At 38.2% G+C, this 21,662-nt stretch overlaps 1 protein-coding gene across 1 annotated transcript in view; it reads right to left on the reverse strand.

The window, feature by feature from the left end:
- The window catches only part of LOC127633048 (CSC1-like protein 2), a 69,695-nt gene that overhangs the window by 42,630 nt on the left and 5,403 nt on the right, over nucleotides 1–21,662 (reverse strand). Inside the window, exon 2 of the mRNA XM_052111917.1 lies at nucleotides 874–1,084. Within this exon, the coding sequence (XP_051967877.1) occupies nucleotides 874–1,035 (162 nt within the window). The 5' untranslated portion in view covers nucleotides 1,036–1,084. The remainder of the gene's footprint in view (nucleotides 1–873; nucleotides 1,085–21,662) is intronic.

Below are 21,662 nucleotides of genomic sequence, written 5' to 3' on the forward strand. Positions count from 1 at the left end.
TTGGAACGCACGAGCATAACATTTTTCCTAATCTGACCCCCTAACCCAAAACCCCATACCTAAACCGAACTATAAAGTGGAAGTCCTGACCATGTTTTCAATTGGAAAAAAACTTGTGTTCAAGGCAAGGAAATCATAATCGAAGCATATGTGATTCATTGGTCTAAAAGTTGGTAATATATATATCTTGTACGATTTTGCCATCTTGTACAAATTTGAAAAAATTGTCATGAGATTGTGTTGGTCAGTTACCACACTACAGAAAAGAATTATGGCTAAATTCGAGGGCCGAACAGAAAAGTAGCGCTTGGTTATTCATCTTTAGCACAGCTTGAAATTTCCAATCATGTTTATATTGACCGGAGCAGAAAGGCAGAATGTGCTTCGACTTGATGCGGCTCGGTCACGTAAAGATTGCGGTTTACAGTGATGCACAACAGAGTTTTTGACGGTAGCAGAAATATAGGTCAAGGGTGCAACCAAGGGTGGAACTCCCTGCTGACAGTGATTCTAGTTAAACAACTGTAGCATAGATACTGCACAGTCACTCATTCTTTCTCTTCCTGCACATATACAATAAAATGCAAAAATCGACATATTTTTCAACATGCTGAAATCATGCAAACGTTACTCCGGCCAGACATCTGGAAATTGGGTCAATCCATTGGTGCCCTAGTCAGCATTCTGGATTTCTGTTCCATTAGTAAACAATAAAACTCAGATGACATGATGAGAACCGTGTGGTTAATAGGCCATCTGAATTGACGGCATATCCATTTTTTGTTTAATTATTTGAAATATACATGCACTTTTTCTCCTGGCTGTGCTTGAAGGTTTCACATGTGAAAATCAAACAGTGTGTGTTAAACTTACCAGGAAGCACATAAAGTCAAGCGCAAGGACCGTGGGAACTCCTCCGAACGGCAGACCCTGCAGCACGGTACTGCGGATCCGGGCCGAGTAGCAGTAGTCTTTGGAAGAGTTGCTGGAACAGTTGGCCTGACCCGAACAGGCCAGGTTCCCAAAAATCCCCATCGTCACAAATAGACCTCTCCACAATCACTGCATCATCCTGATGAAGAACCTGAAGAGATAAAGATAGATTCTATAAGGGCTGGGCAGTATGACACTGTCAAATGCTAACGTAGAAATGTGGTAGAGAAACCGTTTCTACTGCCATATATATTCAAACACAAAGCTGAAAACTACTTTGCAAATTCAACTGTGTATCAGCAATAATGTTTTGAATGTGGTTCAACCATATCGGCTACATAATGCAGACTCCAGATGAGAAGCAGCATCTCCTATCAGAGACATTTTTTGCATTGGCTCCATTGTGTATCCCGTCCCCTGTGGTGTATGGGAGGCTCCGGGTTCGCATCTCGCGTTGAAACCAGGAAGTAATAGTGGTCACATAACCAGTGATTAGCATGATTCAGGGGTGGCTTTTTCCCCCCTAAATTTACATTTTTACTGCACTGATGGTCCAGTTTAGTTGAACAAGTTTGGGGTTTGGGTTGCATCACAGCCTGTACAACTGAAAACAACTCGCTTTTGGCGCCCCTCAGTGGACATCTGACCACTGGGGACAGTGTTTCACATTTCTGTAAGACCGATTATAGCTACAGAAGTCAACCTACTGTTTCCAAATTCACTGTGAGATCAGTCCGAGACATTTTTCTACTGATGCCAGACTTATTCATGAAACACTTTACATTTTGATTTGTGAAAGTAAAAAAATAAATAAATAAATAAAAAAATAAAAAACAATGAGATGAAATGTCTTTTTTTTGTAAAGTATCTAATTAACTGTAATATAAAAAAAATATATATTATAAGATGTTATATATATTCTTTTTATATTATATAAAATCCTCAGATTTTTATTTGGATAATCAGGCCTTCGAAAGTAAGTAATTGAGCTCTGTTTTATGATATTTGAACCACAAACAATAGTTTGTTATATTTTGGTAAATATGAAATACACTCACCTAAAGGATTATTAGGAACACCACACTAATACTGTGTTTGACCCCCTTTCGCCTTCAGAACTGCCTTAATTCTACGTGGCATTGATTCAACAAGGTGCTGAAAGCATTCTTTAGAAATGTTGGCCCATATTGATAGGATAGCATCTTGCAGTTGATGGAGATTTGTGGGATGCACATCCAGGGCACGAAGCTCCCGTTCCACCACATCCCAAAGATGCTCTATTGGGTTGAGATCTGGTGACTGTGGGGGCCATTTTAGTACAGTGAACTCATTGTCATGTTCAAGAAACCAATTTGAAATGATTCGAGCTTTGTGATGGTGCATTATCCTGCTGGAAGTAGCCATCAGAGGATGGGTACATGGTGGCCATAAAGGGATGGACATGGTCAGAAACAATGCTCAGGTAGGCTGTGGCATTTAAACAATGCCCAATTGGCACTAAGGGGACTAAAGTGTGCCAAGAAAACATCCCCCACACCATTACACCACCACCAGCAGCCTGCACAGTGGTAACAAGGCATGATGGATCCATGTTCTCATTCTGTTTACGCCAAATTCTGACTCTACCATCTGAATGTCTCAACAGAAATCGAGACTCATCAGACCAGGCAACATTTTTCCAGTCTTCAACTGTCCAATTTTGGTGAGCTCTTGCAAATTGTAGCCTCTTTTTCCTATTTGTAATGGAGATGAGTGGTACCCGGTGGGGTCTTCTGCTGTTGTAGCCCATCCACCTCAAGGTTGTGCTTGTTGTGGCTTCACAAATGCTTTGCTGCATACCTCGGTTGTAACGAGTGGTTATTTCAGGCAAAGTTGCTCTTCTATCAGCTTGAATCAGTCGGCCCATTCTCCTCTGACCTCTAGCATCAACAAGGCATTTTCAGCCCACAGGACTGCCGCATACTGGATGTTTTTCCCTTTTCACACCATTCTTTGTAAACCCTAGAAATGGTTGTGCGTGAAAATCCCAGTAACTGAGCAGATTGAGAAATACTCAGACCGGCCCGTCTGGCACCAACAACCATGCCACGCTCAAAATGGCTTAAATCACCTTTCTTTCCCATTCTGACATTCAGTTTGGAGTTCAGGAGATTGTCTTGACCAGGACCACACCCCTAAATGCATTGAAGCAACTGCCATGTGATTGGTTGATTAGATAATTGCATTAATGAGAAATTGAACAGATGTTCCTAATAATCCTTTAGGTGAGTGTATATAAAAATATATATATATATAAAAAAAATTATAAATGAGATAAGGCCCCTTTTGTTTGTAAAGTATTCAATTCACTGGATCATTTTGTTTTTTTATTTAAATAGAAATTACCGAGACATTTTGTAGCAGCATGTTATGTTAAATATTTAGTATACAGTATTTTTACAATGATATAAAATTACTTGTACTATTATGTAAGATTTTGATAATCTCTATATTTTTTTTTCTAATTACAGTTCCTAAAAGCATTTATAGAAATGTATTGCACTACAGAAAAGAACTAGTGATGAATTCAAAGCTAGGCAAACATTTTAAAATTGTTATCGTCTGAGGTAATTTGCATAATTTGCTAGGTTTGAAACAAAAATGTGATTCCACCCCCTGCCACCATGTCTCTTTTCACATTGTATTTTTTGTCTCTGAGCTTTGATTACTTTGAGTGATCATAGTGTCAAAAAGACCTGCGAGAAGATTCTTCAAAATACCCAATTTCTTGTTTCCCTGAAGAAAGAACGTCATACAGATTTGAAATCGCATGACGGTGAGTAAATTAACAATTATTTCTTGTTGAATGATTCCTTTAACAAAATTCAAGTCGAGAATCAGCATCTGTCTCTCAGCACAGAGAAAACCGGCAGTGATAAATCCAGTCACCATTTAATAACACTCTTCTCTCCCTCATACTGGGAAAATTATATAATATCGAATGTTCTGACGCAATGGAACACTAGACTGCTGTTTGAGTAGCAGCCAGCACCTCTCCTCCGTTTGCACCCACTCAGTTTAAAATTTACCTGCCAACGATAGCGGTATCCTCTGCAGCCCAGCACCATCAACACCTTGGCAGAGCCAGGGGAAATCTATACAGACCTTTCCAAAACCACTAAACCAGGATGGATCCCTCTAGCTATATATAAAAACCAGGGATGGGAATCATAAGGAATTTCATACTTCCGGTTCTGATCTCTTAACGGGTCAATTAACTTATAACTAATTATATATATATATATATATATATATATATTATTTTTTCTTTTTTTTTTCTTCAGAAAGAATACATTAAATGCAATTATTTTGGGATTTACTGCCTTCAGTGGCCTGTTACCAAGTGATGAGATCATATTTCAACAAAACAGATTCTTGCAAAAGGTGTTTAAACAGACATTTTTTATGTAATTTTGATGAAAATACAACTTATTACAAAAAAAGAAAAAAACTCATACTGTGTATCTTAATCTAAAAATCAGCTTATTCCAAAAAAAATAAAAACCTCAAGGTAAGAAACCTGTGAACATTCTTTTTATTTTTGACAAATTGGGGTAATGGGCAAAAATCAACATGTGCTGATCAATGTTTGCTTAAACCGTTCATTACCTTTCCATTAAAATGTTTAAAGGTACATGACCACACACACACACCTTACCACCTTATTAAGTATAATAGAGTTTAGAACGTTCATGTAAACACGCTCGTCGTCATATCAACAACCTTCCCATAAACTAATGGTTGTTGATGAGCCAGAGTACACATAACACATTCATTACTAGACTGTATATGCAGTTACTTGGATTTTATGAAATTGCAATACTATACCCATATTTTGCACAATGATTTTAGGTGGCCCGTTGTACATATTGTGGCAGAGGTGTGAAATTTCACACAAGTCATGAGTAAAACAGTAGATTATCAGTTCAGAAACACTTTTCTTGCCATCTTTTGAACAGTTCTAAAACACTTTTACAATAGGTAATGGCTTGTAAAGAGATATATTTTAAAGTTTGCATTGCATAACCAACTAGATTTACAAGCTTGTTTGTGTGTGATTAAATTGTGCGGTAGCTCAACTGATAGAGCGTTGCACAAGCAAAACAAATGAATGGGGTACGAGTCCTAAAGAGCACGCATCCACACGTGAGCCAAAAGTGTCAACGAAGCACCACAACATTATGTGGTTGCTTCAGCAATTGCGTTTTTCATCTCACATTTGCTTTTATGACAGTCAGTTAGGTTTAGGTTTTAGGTTTAAGGTAGGGAGTAGGGCTGGTCAATAAAACAATATCAATAATTATTTAAAAAATATATATATTTTTGATAGCAATGATTCACTTTTGAATCATATTCAATATTTAGCTTATGCTCTAAATCTAGGCGATCGGATCAGGTGCGTCGCTAAAAACACGAGCAGTTCAGCAAAGTTGTGCCTGTTTTATATACACAAAACTAGCTAACTGATTCACAGTCATGAAACCAGTCGGTTGGCTAGTGACTACCTCACACTGCTGTCATGTAAACCAGTAATGAGGCTAGGTCGCCGCAAGCTAGCTAGTAATCAGGCTAAAATGACATCATTGTGTACCGAACATGACAGCACTGACAATGCAATACTGCTATTGAATGAACACAACAGCAACTCCGACACCACTGCTGTTTATTTATGTATTACTGTATGTAGTTAACCTTAAAAAGGGTACCTTATAAAAATCAATTCAGCTAGACTTTATATACAAAGTCGCATGTCTTCGGTATTTGAAGGGACCCCCTTTTTAATATTTTTCACAAATTATTGAAAACCTTTTTCGGGTTAAGTTTTTTTTCCATGATCCAAAGTGCTTTCACGTCCGCTAACCTGTTAAAACATGCAAGAAAATGTTTATTCTTCCTCTTGTGGAGTTTGTTGGCAATCCATCTTATGGTGCATTACCGCCACGTACTAAGCTGTAGTGTGGAGGGCCACAAGAAAGTCAATCAGTGAAGTCAAACGTTTGCTGAAGATGGTGAAATTGCCGAAATTTAATCGAAGATTTCACACATCCTATGTGGAATTAAATCCTAAACTGAGAATACTTCTTGAACTTTATATAAAACATTTTTAGCTTACCCAGTCGAGTTTACTTGTAAACAAACAAGTTATGTTTGTTTAATTATTGAATTCTGACATTACATTTTATCCAAAGCGACTTACAGTGCACTTATTACAGGGACAATCCCCCCGGAGCAACCTGGAGTTAAGTGCCTTGCTCAAGGACACAATGGTGGTGGCTGTGGGGATCGAACCAGCGACCTTCTGATTACCAGTTATGTGCTTTAGACCACTACGTCACCACCACTCGCGACATGTGGAATATATTTCCTTACTGAAACAATTAGTTGACATTATCGACAACACAGACAATACAAAATTGTCTATAAAATGTTTTGTTGTCGCATATTCATTTGATCTCATTTAACATAACATGGGATCACATTAAACTGTAATAATGGTGCACGAGAGCAGCACTGCAGTTCGTGCAAAACTGAGGAGAGGAAGAATTACACAATTCACAGTCCAGATGCACTCTAAACCTTCCAAACAGCTTCAGGTGATGTATATCCCAAAGTACAAGAGAATTACACAAAAAAATAAAAAATAAATGTTGAATATAATATTAAAAATACAAATATTGAAAAATATCTAAAAATCCTTTAAAAAAACATGCATTTACATGGGAAGCAGTATATAAGATATTTAGACTTACTTTTGGAGAATAGATCTTGAATATAAAGTATATTTTGACTTTACTAATAGAAGTATAACCAAGTGAAAAAATACACTTCCTGTATATTTAAGATACATCCTCTTAAAGCAAGTCTAAATGTCATATATGTTGCTTCTCATGTAAATGTATCTTGTTTAAAGGATTTTTAGACAATTTTAAAATGGAAAACAAGAGAAAAAAACGTCACTGATTTTTTTGCATTGTATTTCTGTACTGAATTAAACTTAAACGTTTTTTTACCTTTAATTCAGTGAATGTCATTTAGAGGTGTTTTTAAAAGAAAAAAATTGTCCCCCTCTTTATTGTAAGCAAGCACATTTAATACAACCTTTTAAGTCAGGACACAAGCTGAATAATCGGTTAAGCACTAATAATTAATCTTTGCAATAATCGGCAAATAGTAGAATAATTGTTATCAATAAAATCGTTAGTTGTAGCCCTATTGCTAATACTATGAAATATACAGTGATAAATATTGAAAGTTGTGAAAAAAAAAAAATACTGCGATAATATTTTTGGCCATGTCACACAGCCCCAGCAGGCAGGTCGGTTTTGTTGATTTAAAACTTAGAACACAAACATTAAAAACCCAATCGGTTTGGGAGAACATTTAACTCGCTTTTAGCGCCACTTAGTGGACATTTCACCTCTTGCAATACGTTTAATGATCCACATAATATAATTTTGCAAAAATGTCGCCTGCAATTTCCAGGAGCGTGCAGTGTGGCAGGAAGCAAAGTTGTGTTAACAAGGTACCAAGCTGGTAAAACAAGCACTAGTTGCAGTACTTGCCGAAGCTGTGCCAATGTTTGTGCTGTAAAATCTGTCAAATATATTGGAGTGTTTTTTTAGATACTTGGTAACAAGTAAAAAATTTCCTCCAACACGCTTCTATTTTGTTTTGTTCACAATTGTATTTTTAGATTAATCCGCCTCTAAACATTAATGAAAAAAACTGTAATAGGTTGTTTATACACCGATCAGCCACAACATTAAACTACCTGCCCAGTACCACCAAAACAGCGCCAACCCGCATCTCAGAATAGCATTATGAGATAATAATCTTCTCACAACAATTGTACAGAGTGGTTATCTGAATTGCCGTAGACTTTTTCAGTTTGAACCAGTCTGGCCATTCTCTGTTGAACTCATTTTAAGGATTTGAAATATGTGTTATTGGCTATTTGTAAAGTGATTATTTACATTTTTATTTTAAAGTTAAATTAAAATTGAGAATTGATTATTTTTCATAAAAATAATTAGTGGTCTGCACAGGCCTTATGTTGAATTCGGCTTGTAAAAAAGAATTTTGTAATTTCCAGCCTGACCTCGTTAAAACTAATTGACTGTGGCAACATTTCTCAAAATTATATTTTGGGGTTCATTACTCCTTTGATCGCACTCTTCGAGATTTACTTATTTTCTTCTTTTTTTTTTTAAGCGGCATTCCTAGTCCTCAGATTGGTTTGCAGTGTTGTATTTATTATTGCTCTCTTTTCATTTCTTATTTAGATGAATAATGTCTGGACAGTGAAAGAAGAAAGTTTCATCCAACTATTTTTCTTCTTGTATTGTTTTGTTACATTCAATGCCATTTTAATAATTAAAAATAGATAGAACCAGGCTTTCATATTTTGCAGGATGTTTTTTTTTGTTATTGCTGTTACTTTTGTCCCTTATTTGGATAATTTAGATAAAAAGTGATTCTAAAGAGTTTGTGAATGTCTCCTGTTTTTCTGATGGCACATTAGTCTTTTCAAAGAAATTGTGAAGCTGTTAGAATTGCAGGCTAGTGACATTTTCATGTGTCGATTTATTCACCGTCCTCAGAGGTTTGCTTGATACAAGCCTGAGGGGTTAAAACGCTGACAGTTTTTCATATTTGCCTCTGCAGTCAGCCGTTTCCCATTTTATCAGGACTTTGCATGTGATTTGAACACAAGCACCTGTGTCAGATCCTTTAGGCATGTACAATGATGATCCTAAACCATTTTTTTTGGTCACTATAAGAAGTTCAAATTGGTTAGCAGTATGTTTCTTTACTACAGCTTTGCCAATTCAGACCAACTCCCCAAAAGCACCATATGGGATCAGTGGCTTGGTGGTGAATAGACCTGGACTGGAAAGTGACAAGTTATGGATTCAAACTTCAGAGGAGGCAATTGATGAGTTACCACCATTGTGCATTTGACGCAGGTGGCATGCTGTTTGTGGTGCTCATTTAGACGCAGGTTATGGAGCTTGTGGAAGCAACAGCTTCAGCTGTCAAGATTTGTCAGCCCTATTAGTGGTCTGGACAGGCCTTATGTTGAATTCGGTAAAAAAGACCTAACTAGTACTGAAAAATTCATTTAATTTAAGGTGATTTTTGTAATTTCCAGCCTGACCTCGTTAAAACTACTTGACTGTGGCAACATTTCTCAAAATTATATTTTGAGGTTCATTACTCCTTTGATCGCACTCTTCGACATGAAATGTCCGCTGTGTGGTGCTTAAAGCGAGTTAAATTGTCTCCAGTGCTCTAATGCTCTATCGAGTTTCAAATCAATAAAACCGACCTCCCTACCCTTAACCTAAAGCTAATCGATAGTGTTATAAAAGTAAGATAAAAACCAACATTTCTGAGAAATATCATCAGTTTGTGGTGATATAACACTTTTTGCTCACCTGTCAACTCCTGCTCTTCAGGACTGTTACCCCCATCCTTTGCATCAGACTTTATCAGCTGATCTACTGCGTGCGCAATGTGATCGTACCCAAACCAAAGATATCAGTGGGCCTACCATCTGTGTACCTCAGCAGAAATCGAGATTCATTAGACAAGGCTGTGTTCTTCATTTGTCCAGTTTTGCTGAGCCTGCAAAACACTTCCCCATTCTGATGGTTGATGTGAACATTAACTGAAGCTCCTGACTTGTATCAGCATGATTTTATGCACTGCTGCCACACTATTGGCTGATTAGCCAATCAAATGGATGGTTGTTTGTGCCAGACGGGCTGGTTTGAGTATTTCTGTAACTCATATAACCGCTCTGTACAATTGTGGTGAGAAGAATATTATTCTGATATGCGGGTTGGCACTGTTTTGGCGGCATGAGGGGGACCTACACAATATTTGGCAGATGGTTTTAAAGTTGTGGCTGATCTGTGTATATTCTATTAGTCAAACAGTCTCTTCCTGTCTAAGTGGGCTGTTATTGGCCAGAATTGGCTGCAAAGTGGACCAGACTTTGTGCTGATGGTCAAAAGTCTGGCTCTATGAATGAATGGTTTTGAGCCAAAGGGGCATAAAAGCAATTCACTTTTCATTGCATTTACACCTCTTTGGCTCCAAGCCCATAGTGACCATCTCACTACAGTTTATCATGAAACCATTTTGGAGAGAAAACCGCCCACACACACACACCAAAAAGCTACTGTGACCTAAAATCCTGGCAGACAGGATTATGCTCTAGCAGCTGCTGACAACAGTCTGCGTACACACACACACACACACACACACACACACACACACACACACACACACACACACACACACACACACACACACACACACACACACACACACACACACACACACACACACCCTGAAAAACAGGCCTTCATTCAGTATTATGGCCCTATATGTCACGGCCTGAATCAGAGCTCAGGATTAGAGAAGGAGAAACAGATTGTGCTACATCACACCCTGTGTGCCAGCTATGGTTGAGGATGACTGGACAGTGATGTGTGCCAGGATCAGTGCTGAAGAAACTCAATCCAAACCCTGGCACTACCGGAGCACAGCACACGATGGGCAAATGGTCTAAATCTGCCAGCTGAGGCCGAGCGAGAGACGGCGAGAGAGGTGGATTGTTCTGCTACACTACTACAGGAACAGTGACTGCCTACTTAGACAGCATTTTAAACTCATGAACACATGAAATCAAAATTAACCCCGTTTACTTTCTTAAGACATGTTCTTGGCTGTTTTCACATTTCTGGATTTTGAACATTGAATTAAAGTATAGCAGGGTAAAATTCCATAGAAAAACATGGGACACAACAGCAAATATTTTTGTGTTCCAATTTGCTCCAACAGCAAAAGAAAAAAAATTCACACGTTGTTCTAAATAATCAAATAAATGTCACAGAGTTTTATTTTTTTAATTAATTTCTTCTGAAGTTATGTAACTGATTATCAGTGATTTGAAAGAAGGTAGCACAAAAACGCAGAACAACAAAACTATCGATATAGGCAGATTTTGTTCTAAATAATCAAATATCAGTATCTGCACACACATTTTGCATTAGTGCATCTCTAAATACAACACAAAGAATAAAGTTATACATTTACATTAAATAAAAATTACATAATAAGAACAATAGGGTTCAAAACAGTGTTGCTATGAATGTAAACTTTAATGCAGTGAAAGACACTTAGCATAACATAAATATAAATAAATAAAAATGTCTAATGTACTAAAATAAAATATTTTTGTGTACCTTAATTTACCATTACTATAATTTTGAATGGCCATGGAGAATTATGCAATGTGATAACAATTTTACCTGGTCGCAAAATTAGTCCGTTAATTTACCTGATGAACTTTCACCTTTTGCTGACTCTTTATGCTTCACAGAGCTAATGTGTGCTTCTAAATCACTTGCACTTTTATTAGTAACTGACACAGAAGTGCCATCTTTACATGTCATACATTCTGCTTCTCACTAATCTCAACCTGGATGAAAGCATGAGAATTTGTTGTGCAAATATTCTGTAAATTTGCACGTTCGTTTGGGCATTGTTTCCACTCAGCTGTCATTTGCTGCTACTGTCAAGCAACTGTTTGATGCCGAACACAACAGCACTTCACACTTTCACGGAGAGATGGACAGACGGCAATTTGGCCAATAGTTGCTGCAAGCCTCTTATAATCGACCAATTGGTGTGCGAGAAGACGGGACTTACAAAGAGGGGTTAAAGCAATGCAAATATGCACGCACACACAATGAATTATTAGACCAGATGCACATCATAATGCAACTAAAGCCGAATCCCGGACATTTTCGCAAATTTAGAAATCCCAGCCAGACGCTTTAAGGTCCGAAATAGGACATGTCCAGGAAAAAGAGGACGTATGGTCACCCTAGCTTGGGCTGTCGCGGTTAAGAAATTTCCCTTGCGGTTATTATGGGTGGCTCAATAGCGCGATATGCGGTATTACCGCCGTTTTTTTTATTTTGTTTTTTTTACAAACCTCATTTATCCTGATTTTACTGCATACAAAGCTCTATTGTTGAGTTATGTAGTATATATTGTTACTTTGTAACTGACAGAGAGACACGTTTTGAAACATTTTTGTTTATTGTTAAATGCCAAACAGCAACAAGAACATGCCTTTTCCAATTAAAAAAATTAAAGAAATCAAAGAGTTCTAAAGTATCACATGAAAACAAGTAGCCTAATAAGAAAATGCCTTTTTCTAATTTGAAAACAAAAGAATTCTAAAAGTAGGCTAAGTGAAAATACAGAGAATAAACTTAAGCCTTAACAAATGCGATTTAGACCTGGGTTATCATGTCCTTGTTTCGCGCTAGGAAAACCAACATATTAACCTTATGTGGTTTCAGGGAGGATCGCATGGGGGTAACAATATTCCCCGCGGCACTGAAAACCCTTTCCGACGGTGTGCTCGTTGCACAAATACACATGTATTTGCACGCGACTTTGGACAGCAGCGGAAATCTAGACTGATTATCGCGCCACCAGGACAGTGGATTCGCGTTGGTGTCGATGCACTCCTCATGCAGATAGCGCGTGAGCTCGTTATCTGCTCGCGCTCTCTTGGGTATGGGCGCTGACGCGGAGGTTGTCCGTGTATGGAACGCCAGGCAGTTCAAATATACGCGAATTTTAACACGGAGACAACGCGTAGACAACACGTCAACAACACGTTGTTTGCACGTTGTTAACGTGTTGTCTACGCTGTCTACGCGTTGTCTACGTGTTAAAATTCGCGTATATTTGAACTGCCTGGCGTTCCATAGTATGTGACTTCAGCAGGTCTCCAAGAGTCTTTTTCTTTACTGCAGGTGGCACTACCGCTTGCTCTTCGTCTCCAACCTCTGACGCACGGGCAGCGGTCTCTTCGTCCTCCACTCACACCATCTCTTCGATGAGTGCGGATTTTGTCTCCGTGTCATTGATATGATTGCCCCTATATCGAGGATCTAAACAACACGCCTTTGCCAAAAGTTTTTGTAAGGCAGCTGGTTCATATTTCCCATGTAGAACACCACACATTTTGTGCTTTATGTCCGATGTTAAGGTGGTATCCTCGGATGATGGTTTAAGCCAACCCGTTCGGTTAGCGAGATGACACCTCAAATTAGATGTATTGCCGCGTGTCACAGGAACCTTTTTGCCGCAAATTTTGCATATCGGCTCATCTAAATTCGCTGGCTCGCCCTTTTCATTGGGTTGAAAGCCGAAATGTTCCCAAACTGGCGACGTGACATTAGGTTTTGGGACGAGAGCGACTGCCATTGTTTTAGTAGGCCTATTCAAAATAAACGAAACACCAGATAGAGCTACAATGGTTCGTGGGAAAATGTCGTAACACTCTTGCATAATTATTAATTTATTTAACGTTAAATGCACAGTGACAAATTGTAAAACAAAAAGGCCACAGCCTTATGGAAGAAAGAAAAAAAACTGAACACTGCGATTGCTGCGGTTTCTGCGGTTGCTTTCCTTCCTCTGCGGTTGGCTGGTCAATAGCGCGGTATTACAATATTGCGGTTATCGCGACAGCCCTAACCCTAGCTACTATGTAAATGGGAATCTCCACAGCAATGATACTGTGCAAGCTAGCAGAGGCTAGCTAAGGTTAGCTAACATTAGCTACTTTAGCTATGTAGTACCTAAAGCATAAAAAGATAGTCGTGACATCATGACGCCCCACCAGTAGCACTGGTTTTGGTAACTACAGAAGCCCATGACCTTTTCTCCCCAATTTGAAATGCCCAATTCCCAATGCGCTTCAAGTCCTCATGGTGTCGTAGTGTCTCGCCTCAATCCGGGAGGCGGAGGACGAATCTCTGTTGCCTCTACATCTGAGACCGTCAATCCCTGCATGTTATCACATGGCTTGTTGAGCGCGTTACCGTGGAGAAATAGTGCGTGTAGAGGCTATTCTCCATGGCATCCACGCACAACTCACCACGCACCCCACAGAGAGCGAGAACCACATTATAGTAACCACGAGGTGGTTACCCCATGTGACTTTACCATCCCTAGCAACCAGGCCAATTTGTTTGCTTAGGAAGCCTGGTCGTTCCCTGTGTGAATAGCTCCAAAAGGAATCCATTGTTTCTCTAAATAACCTTAATTGAGGCGAGAAACCATGGCAAAAATTTGCATTTGGTGTGAAAGGGCCATAATTTGATTATATAATTTGCATAGGAAGAGTAGTTCATTTATTTGCTCATAAAAGACGTAAACTACACTGTTTGTACTTTTGTATTTTTTATGATATTTGAATACTTCTTCAGTCACATTTTAAAATGATTCATCTCAAAGCTAGTTGGTTTGATTGAAGGCTTAAAACTGTTCATTGAAGAGTTTTGAATGTGGTCACTGTTGAACTCCCAAAGCACATTCGTATTTTGGTCACTCTTTGGTACTATCAGCTCCATGGATTATGTATTGGTTTGTCTTCCTGAAGGGCCTGTAGATGTTTTGATCATGAGAAGGTAGACATTCTCCATTCTTTGATAACTGAAACCAAGTCGGCCTGTTTGTTTTCAGAACAATGAATCAGGTTGGTGGATCAGGCGTCAATCTCAACATCAGCGTTTCTTTATCTTATAAACCATAACATTGCAACATGATGTTTTTTTGGCAACCAGCATGGTCTTTAGAAGTCTGATGTTATGCCCTTCAGAAGCACATGCCTGAGGGTTTTTGCTTTGATTTCACTTCTAAATCTTCTGAAAGGGAAAGATGTGTTTGGGCGAGCTGTGATCACTTCCTTTACACACACAGAATTCAGAGCAATGGCGACAAGTCATAATAGTAAGATTTGGAAAAATTGCAAATAAAAAAATAATCAATAATCAGAGATTACTGATGCGGACTACCACCTCTGGAGTCACGAGTTAAAATCCAGGGCTTGCGGAGTGACTCCAGCCATGTCTCCTAATCAACCAAATTGGCCCGGTTGCTAGGGATTGTAGATTCACATGGGGTAACCTTCTCGTGGCCACTGTAATGTGTGGTTCTCGCTCTCGGTGGGGCAGAATAGCGTGAAGCTTCCACACGCGCTAGGTCTCTCAACAAGCTACATGATAAGATGCGCGGATTGACGGTCTCAGACGTGGAGGCAAATGAGATTCATCCTCTGCCACCCAGATTGAGGCGAGTCACTATGTCACCATGAGGACATAAAGTGCATTGGGAATTTGGCATTCCAAACTGGGGAGAAAGTTTGGAAAAATTGTAAGAAATCACATGAGTTGGCATGTACAAAAACGTAAGACTTTTACTTCCATATTGAAAAATTAACGAACCAATGATCTAGGTTATTACTAGGGTTGTTGATTTAATAAGTTAATTCAGTGCGATTAATTATATAAAAAAATAACACAATCATGTCCCCGGACCTTAATAAAGAATATTCAGAGCATCAGAGCAATTCAAGCTTGAAGTACTACCCGTTTTCTCCAGGTGGCAGTAAGTGAAACTCCAGCCGTTTCGGCAACATGCACTTTATACAGAGAGCAAACAAACTTACTGACAGCAGACAACTCAAGATTAGCATCCTTCTTGCGTACAAACACACAACTTGATGGAGCGCAAATCAAAACGAAGGGATCTCAAGAAGGGTTTAATTTTCAGACTTAACTCTGTTAAACTTCAAACCGCGACCTGAAAAAGGGTAAGGTTTATGATGCAACATATCCAAAGTGAGACACTCCAAAAGCATCTGTCTGATGCATGTCTACATAGATGCTTCATTAGACAAGCCCTTAAGGCCCAAACGTACTCTACGAAAGTACGTGAATGCAGATGCACCTTGCTACGCAAGCTCCATTTCACAAGTCGTTGCATTGTTAAATGTGTCAGCACTCAATTCAAAACTACGTGCTGTATTCTCTGCACTGCCACAAGGGGCGCTAGATGCAGATTTTCTTCTTTCAATCAACAAATGTCATGGATGACTCGAGCAGTAGTTTGTCCCCAGTCCATTCAAACAAACTTGTTTTTTCTCCATGTCTCTCCCCACTACTCAACCCTCGACTCACCTACCACATCCAGATTGCATCTGAAAACATAGGCAGCTGATTTGCTGCCTAATCAGTTAATGGATTAACTGACATCTGTTTTGAATTAATGGAATTCTTAAGGAAACTGGTCTCCGAACAGATTTAAAAAGCACCTTATTTTCATCCTGCCTCTATTCAGCTTCAGAAGGAGTGGTCATGCCTAAATAAAATATATTGCCCCCTTGTGGTCTGAGGATTGTAACAGCTAGACCAAAGCAAGAGTGAACGTATTGCTTTTTGAGGGGTTTCTCAGCAAATATTTATGTATGCAATTAAATCAGCATGCCATTCAATTAATTAGATTTCTTTCTTAATTATCAGATATATTGACAGCTCTAGTTACTAATTTTTGATTAAATTTAAAGTCTAATGCCTTACCCAAAACCTAAACCTGCTTTAGTAGGAAAACAAATAACTTAATAGGAAGCACATTACAGGTTACTGACACACATCAGTCATTGGTATTGCAGAAATAAATATGGAATGAATAACCATTTCAACCAAATTTGTTAACTTCATAAATATGTCTTTCATAAAAGAAGGCATTTAATCAGAGGCGCAAGCTAAAATATAATGGCTTTATTGAATCCATTTGAAATTCTGTTTGACAATTGATTGGTCTCTATGGGAATAAAAGTTGTACTATTTCCCTACGGTTCGAATCGGGTGGTACATTACGATTTCCAAATCTAGTACAAATTATTACCATTTGACATGAGACTAAGTTGGATGCGTCACATTCATAGCAAAACAATGCTCACCAAAACTCTGCTTATCTACCAAACAAACATACAAAAGAACGTTCTTTCTGTTCAAAGCTCCTGAAAGTTGATTTCCTAGGATGAGACAATATCGTAAAAATTTAAGACAACTTTGTGGGTAAGGACAAGTTAACGATATTCCTATCTAGTTCTTTTCAAGATCACATTCAATTTGAATTGTGTGCAATATACTGAATGTGTTTATGCCATATATTACTAATACTGGTCTCCCCATCTTCCATGAAATGCAATCAGGGTCATAAATAACTTGACCTGAAAACTATTAAATAGTTTGGCTGTAAGGCCCGTGGTTTGTCTTATGAGCACAAATTAAATTATAGTCCATCATGACTGCATCCACGTCAACACACACACACACACACACACACACACACACACACACACTTGCAACAAACCAAATGGAAAACAATATTAATAAACACTTGGTTAATTATGAAAATGTTAATGTATTATAAACTGTGCTATTATAACAACATTCCGTGTAGAAATAATTGTGTTAGGATCCACACGTTTCCTATAATAATAGTTGCTCTTTTAGTAACTTGATAGATATTTTGAGGTTTGATGTTTTTGTCTCCTTGTCTAATTCCAATGCTGAAATCCACTGAAAGACAATTCCCCACGGGGATGAAGACACTACTACTAAAGTCTGTGTGCATCTAAACACATTTCATATAAACCTCAAAGCTCCCTTCCGTTGCATTTTTATTCCAAACAATGAAAGTGAATGTTGTGAACATCTCCTTTTGTGTTGCATGGAAGAAAGTAAGTCAATCGAAATTTGAAACGACATTAGGGTTAGTAAATGACTGCATTTAAATTTTTGGAAAACATTTACAAAAAATACATAAACATTCTCTCATAGTTTTCTCACCCTCCTGATATTCCAGGTGTGCATGATTTTATTTCATCAGCAGAAAAATAGAAAAGAAAAATATCTTAGCTCAATAGGTCCTTAAAATGTAAGTGGATGTTGATTTGACGTTTGACGCTCCAAAATTTGAAGGTAGTAAGCATAGTCAACATCCATACGACTCCAGCAGTTAAATTAATGTCTTATAAAAGAGAAATGATTGCTTTTGGTGATAAAAAGATAAATATTCAATATATAAACCATCACTTTTGTTGAGAGCACACGGTTCACATGGTCTCTCGTGTGACGTATTCGCGTTGGCATGTTACAGACGTAGTCACACGTTCTCCACTCGGTTGAGAAAAATACATTTCTAAATCAAAACCAATGAAGCTTCTGTACAGCATTTCTCCTACTCCGTTGTAAACAGTGCTGCTCTTTCGGGTGCGCCGCACGTGCATGCCAACGCAATTACATCACACGTGCATACTGCTGTTGACAGTACTTTTTAACTATAAACTTTCACACCAAACGTGACCATATCGCTTTACAAGACATTGATTTAACCGCTTGAGTCATATGTATGCAGTTTATACTGACTGTCTGTTCTTTTTGGAGCTTCAAAAGTTGGATCACCATCCACTTACATTTTAAGGACCTAATGAGCTAAGATATTTTTCTATTTTTCTTCAAATGTGTTCTCATGATGAAAGAAAAGTCATACACACCTGGGATATCATGAGGGTGAGTAAATGATGAGAGAATTTTAATTTTTGGGTGAACTATCCCTTTAAGACAATTTAATCTGTGCAGTAACTTTTAAAAGTGCTTCACTTGTTAAAAAATATGTTCAGTGTTTCAATTGAGTTCTCTAAACGGCATCACGTGCCCCAAATGAAATCTAAATATCTCATGAACTAGTCAAAGTAAAACCTTAAACATTTAATCAGGGGCTTTTCTCTCCATCTCTCATGGTGTCTTGCTTCTGCAAGTGTTTCCCTGCAACCTCCATCCATATACTGAGGAGCTGTGTGGACAGACATCAAGTTACAGATTTCTCCTGATGACAGCTCATAACCTCATTTATGAATTTCACCTGGCAGATTATAAAAAAGCCAGGGGAAAAAAAAAAAAAAATAGCAATTGTGATTCGTGGGTGCATTTTCGCTCTTAAAAATTAAATTTTTACGCCACTGATGGTTACATTTAGGATTTGGGGTGAGGAAGTAGGGTTAAAAAATACATAGACTCCTCTTCACTCTATTACAGAATTTACAACTAAAAATGCAACTCTTTTGGCACCACCCTGTGGACATTTCACCCGGAAACTGGCGCTCACACTTGTCCATACATTCAACACTTCCAGCTTCAGCCACAGGGGGGAAGTGATTTGAATTTCACAAAGTATATACCAATTTCAACTCAAGAACTTTCAACCAACTGTCGCTGAATTCACAGTAAGATCAGTTGGTCAATGTTCCCTGAGTGTCAGTCTGTGTCTCTCAACTCTCACATCAATCATGAAAATGACACATTGAAATATAGTTAAATTAGCAGACACTTATTCAAAGCAGCTTACAATTGAAGAACATGCAATTTGTCATAGAAAAGTCAAAATGAAAATCTATTTAAAATAGCTGACAAAAATAGCAGTTACAGGTTTTTCTATCAACACCAGAACGTTTCAGGCAAGAAATCCAAACGTCTCCCAGAGGAAGAACCACAAAATGACTCCGCTTGTATGCATTATTTTTCAATGACTAATCTCACTTCTTAAAGAGATAGTTCTTTCTTTTTTCTGTGTAATATAAAAGTAGATGTTAAGCAGAATGTTAGTCTTAGGTACCTTTAAATTTCAGTGCATCTTTTTTCAATTTTTTCTTTTCATTGATAGTGAATGGTGACCGAGGCTATCATTCTGCCCATTAAAGGAACAGATCACCCAAAAATGAAAATTCTCACATCATTTACATCCAATTACATTACATTACATCCTCATGCCATCCAATTACTTTCTTCTGCTGAACACAAGATTTTTAGAAGCATATCTCAGATTTGGTTGTCCTCACAATGCAAGTGAATGGTGACCAGATCTCAGAAGGTCCAGAAAGCACATAAAAGTAATCCATTCAACCGCAGTAGTTAAATCTGTCTTCAGAAGCGATCTGATATGAGAGGGTGAGAAACAGATCAATTTCCTTTTTTATTCTAAATCGCCACCTTTGATCAGCCCAACCAATAGATGGCTGAACGTGAAAGTCACTTCAACACCAGCATGTGGAAGTGAAATTGAGAATAAAAAGGACCGTATTCTGTTTTTCACCCAGACCAATCATATTGCTTCAGAAGACATGGATTACTTTTATGCTGCCTTTGTGCTTTTTGGGCCTTCAAAGATCTGGTCACCATTCACTTGCATTATGAGGAACATCAGAGCTGAGATATTCTTATGAAAATCTTTGTGTTCAGCAGAAGAAAATGTCAAAAACATCTGGGATGGCAGAGAATTTAAATTTTAAGTTGAATCATCCCTGTAAGCACTAATATAAAAATCTGGAACCATCATAAACAACATGTTATGAATACAGCATGATACAGCATTTTGTTGCTGGTAGGCCACAGATCAGTTGTCAGTACAGCTGCATCTGACAGGCACACGGGCCACGCTCTGTGACCGTACATGATGGGTTATCTTACCCAAACAGACTACCTTACAGACACAGAATGTGGGCCGATCTAGAGGAAGATAGAGCTATCTGAACTCTAAATTTGTGTTTTTATCGCCCAGACTATGGTACATAGACCTTTGACATTGTCAGCAGGATTAGATGTACAAGAATGAAGTTTTAAAACCGAAGGTTCAAGTACAACGTTTCTGTGAACTTGTTGGCTAATGTTTAGGGGTTTAGGGGTTTAGGGTGTCGAACGTTACAAGACAAAAATGTATAACTAGGGGTTTGTTCAAATTCCTAAGCATAAGTATTACATTTCAACATGTCCCCCACTGCTTGCCAGACTTAACTGCTGACAACTAGTTAAGTCTGGCATATGTGAATTTAAATTCATGTGAACAAACAAGCATCAATACATCATAGATTGACCTATGATGTATTTTAATTTTTTAATTCTTAATTTTTGTATGTATAGTGACTTGATTCACAACTTTGGACTGCAACCTGCACTGCATCGACATGTCATGGAATCCAGTCATAAAAACGGAATTAACTTTAAAATGCAGAATGTCACGGAACCTGACATATTTGTGATAAAATGAATGCCCAATTAATCAAAAAGTAAAATCGTGATATGCCCAAGTATAATGATAAAAAGGTATATGAATGTATAAAGTGCAACAAGGTTGCAAAGATACACTGGTGCCATCCCATGAACTGCTTTATATGTTAAAAGGAGAGTTTGAAAATCAATGCAACTGCAAGATCACAGGGGTATGAGTTGATGTGGAGAAATATTAGGTAAGAACACAAACAGCAGAGTTCTGAATATACTTAAGCCTACTTATGGATTTTGCCAGTAGACCTGAAAAGAGGGCATTTCAATAATCCAGCCTAGAGGTAATAAAGGCATGGATAAGCCTTTCTGCATCAGCCTGAGAGAGGAAGAGCCTAAGTCGGGCAATGTTTCTAAGACGGTAAAAGGCAGTTTTAGAAATATTTTTAATATGCGTACCAAGTGTCAGCGGAGTATCAAAGATGATGCCCAGGTTTCACACTTGAGACGTGGGAAGCACCAGGCTGTTATCAACAAACAATTTAGGATGGTCACCTTTACGAGTAGCAGCTGGTGTACCAATGAGCATAAACTCAGTTTTTGTGCAATTCAGTTTCCGAACGTTATGCTGCATCCAAGTTCTTATTTCTTGCAAACACTCAGTCATCAGTTAAAGTGCTGGTGATATCAGGGCTAGTGCTAATGTAAAATTGTATAATATCAGCATAGTAATGACACCCAAGGCCA

This window comes from Xyrauchen texanus, chromosome 39 (genome assembly GCF_025860055.1).
Source record: "Xyrauchen texanus isolate HMW12.3.18 chromosome 39, RBS_HiC_50CHRs, whole genome shotgun sequence".
NCBI lineage: Eukaryota > Metazoa > Chordata > Actinopteri > Cypriniformes > Catostomidae > Xyrauchen > Xyrauchen texanus.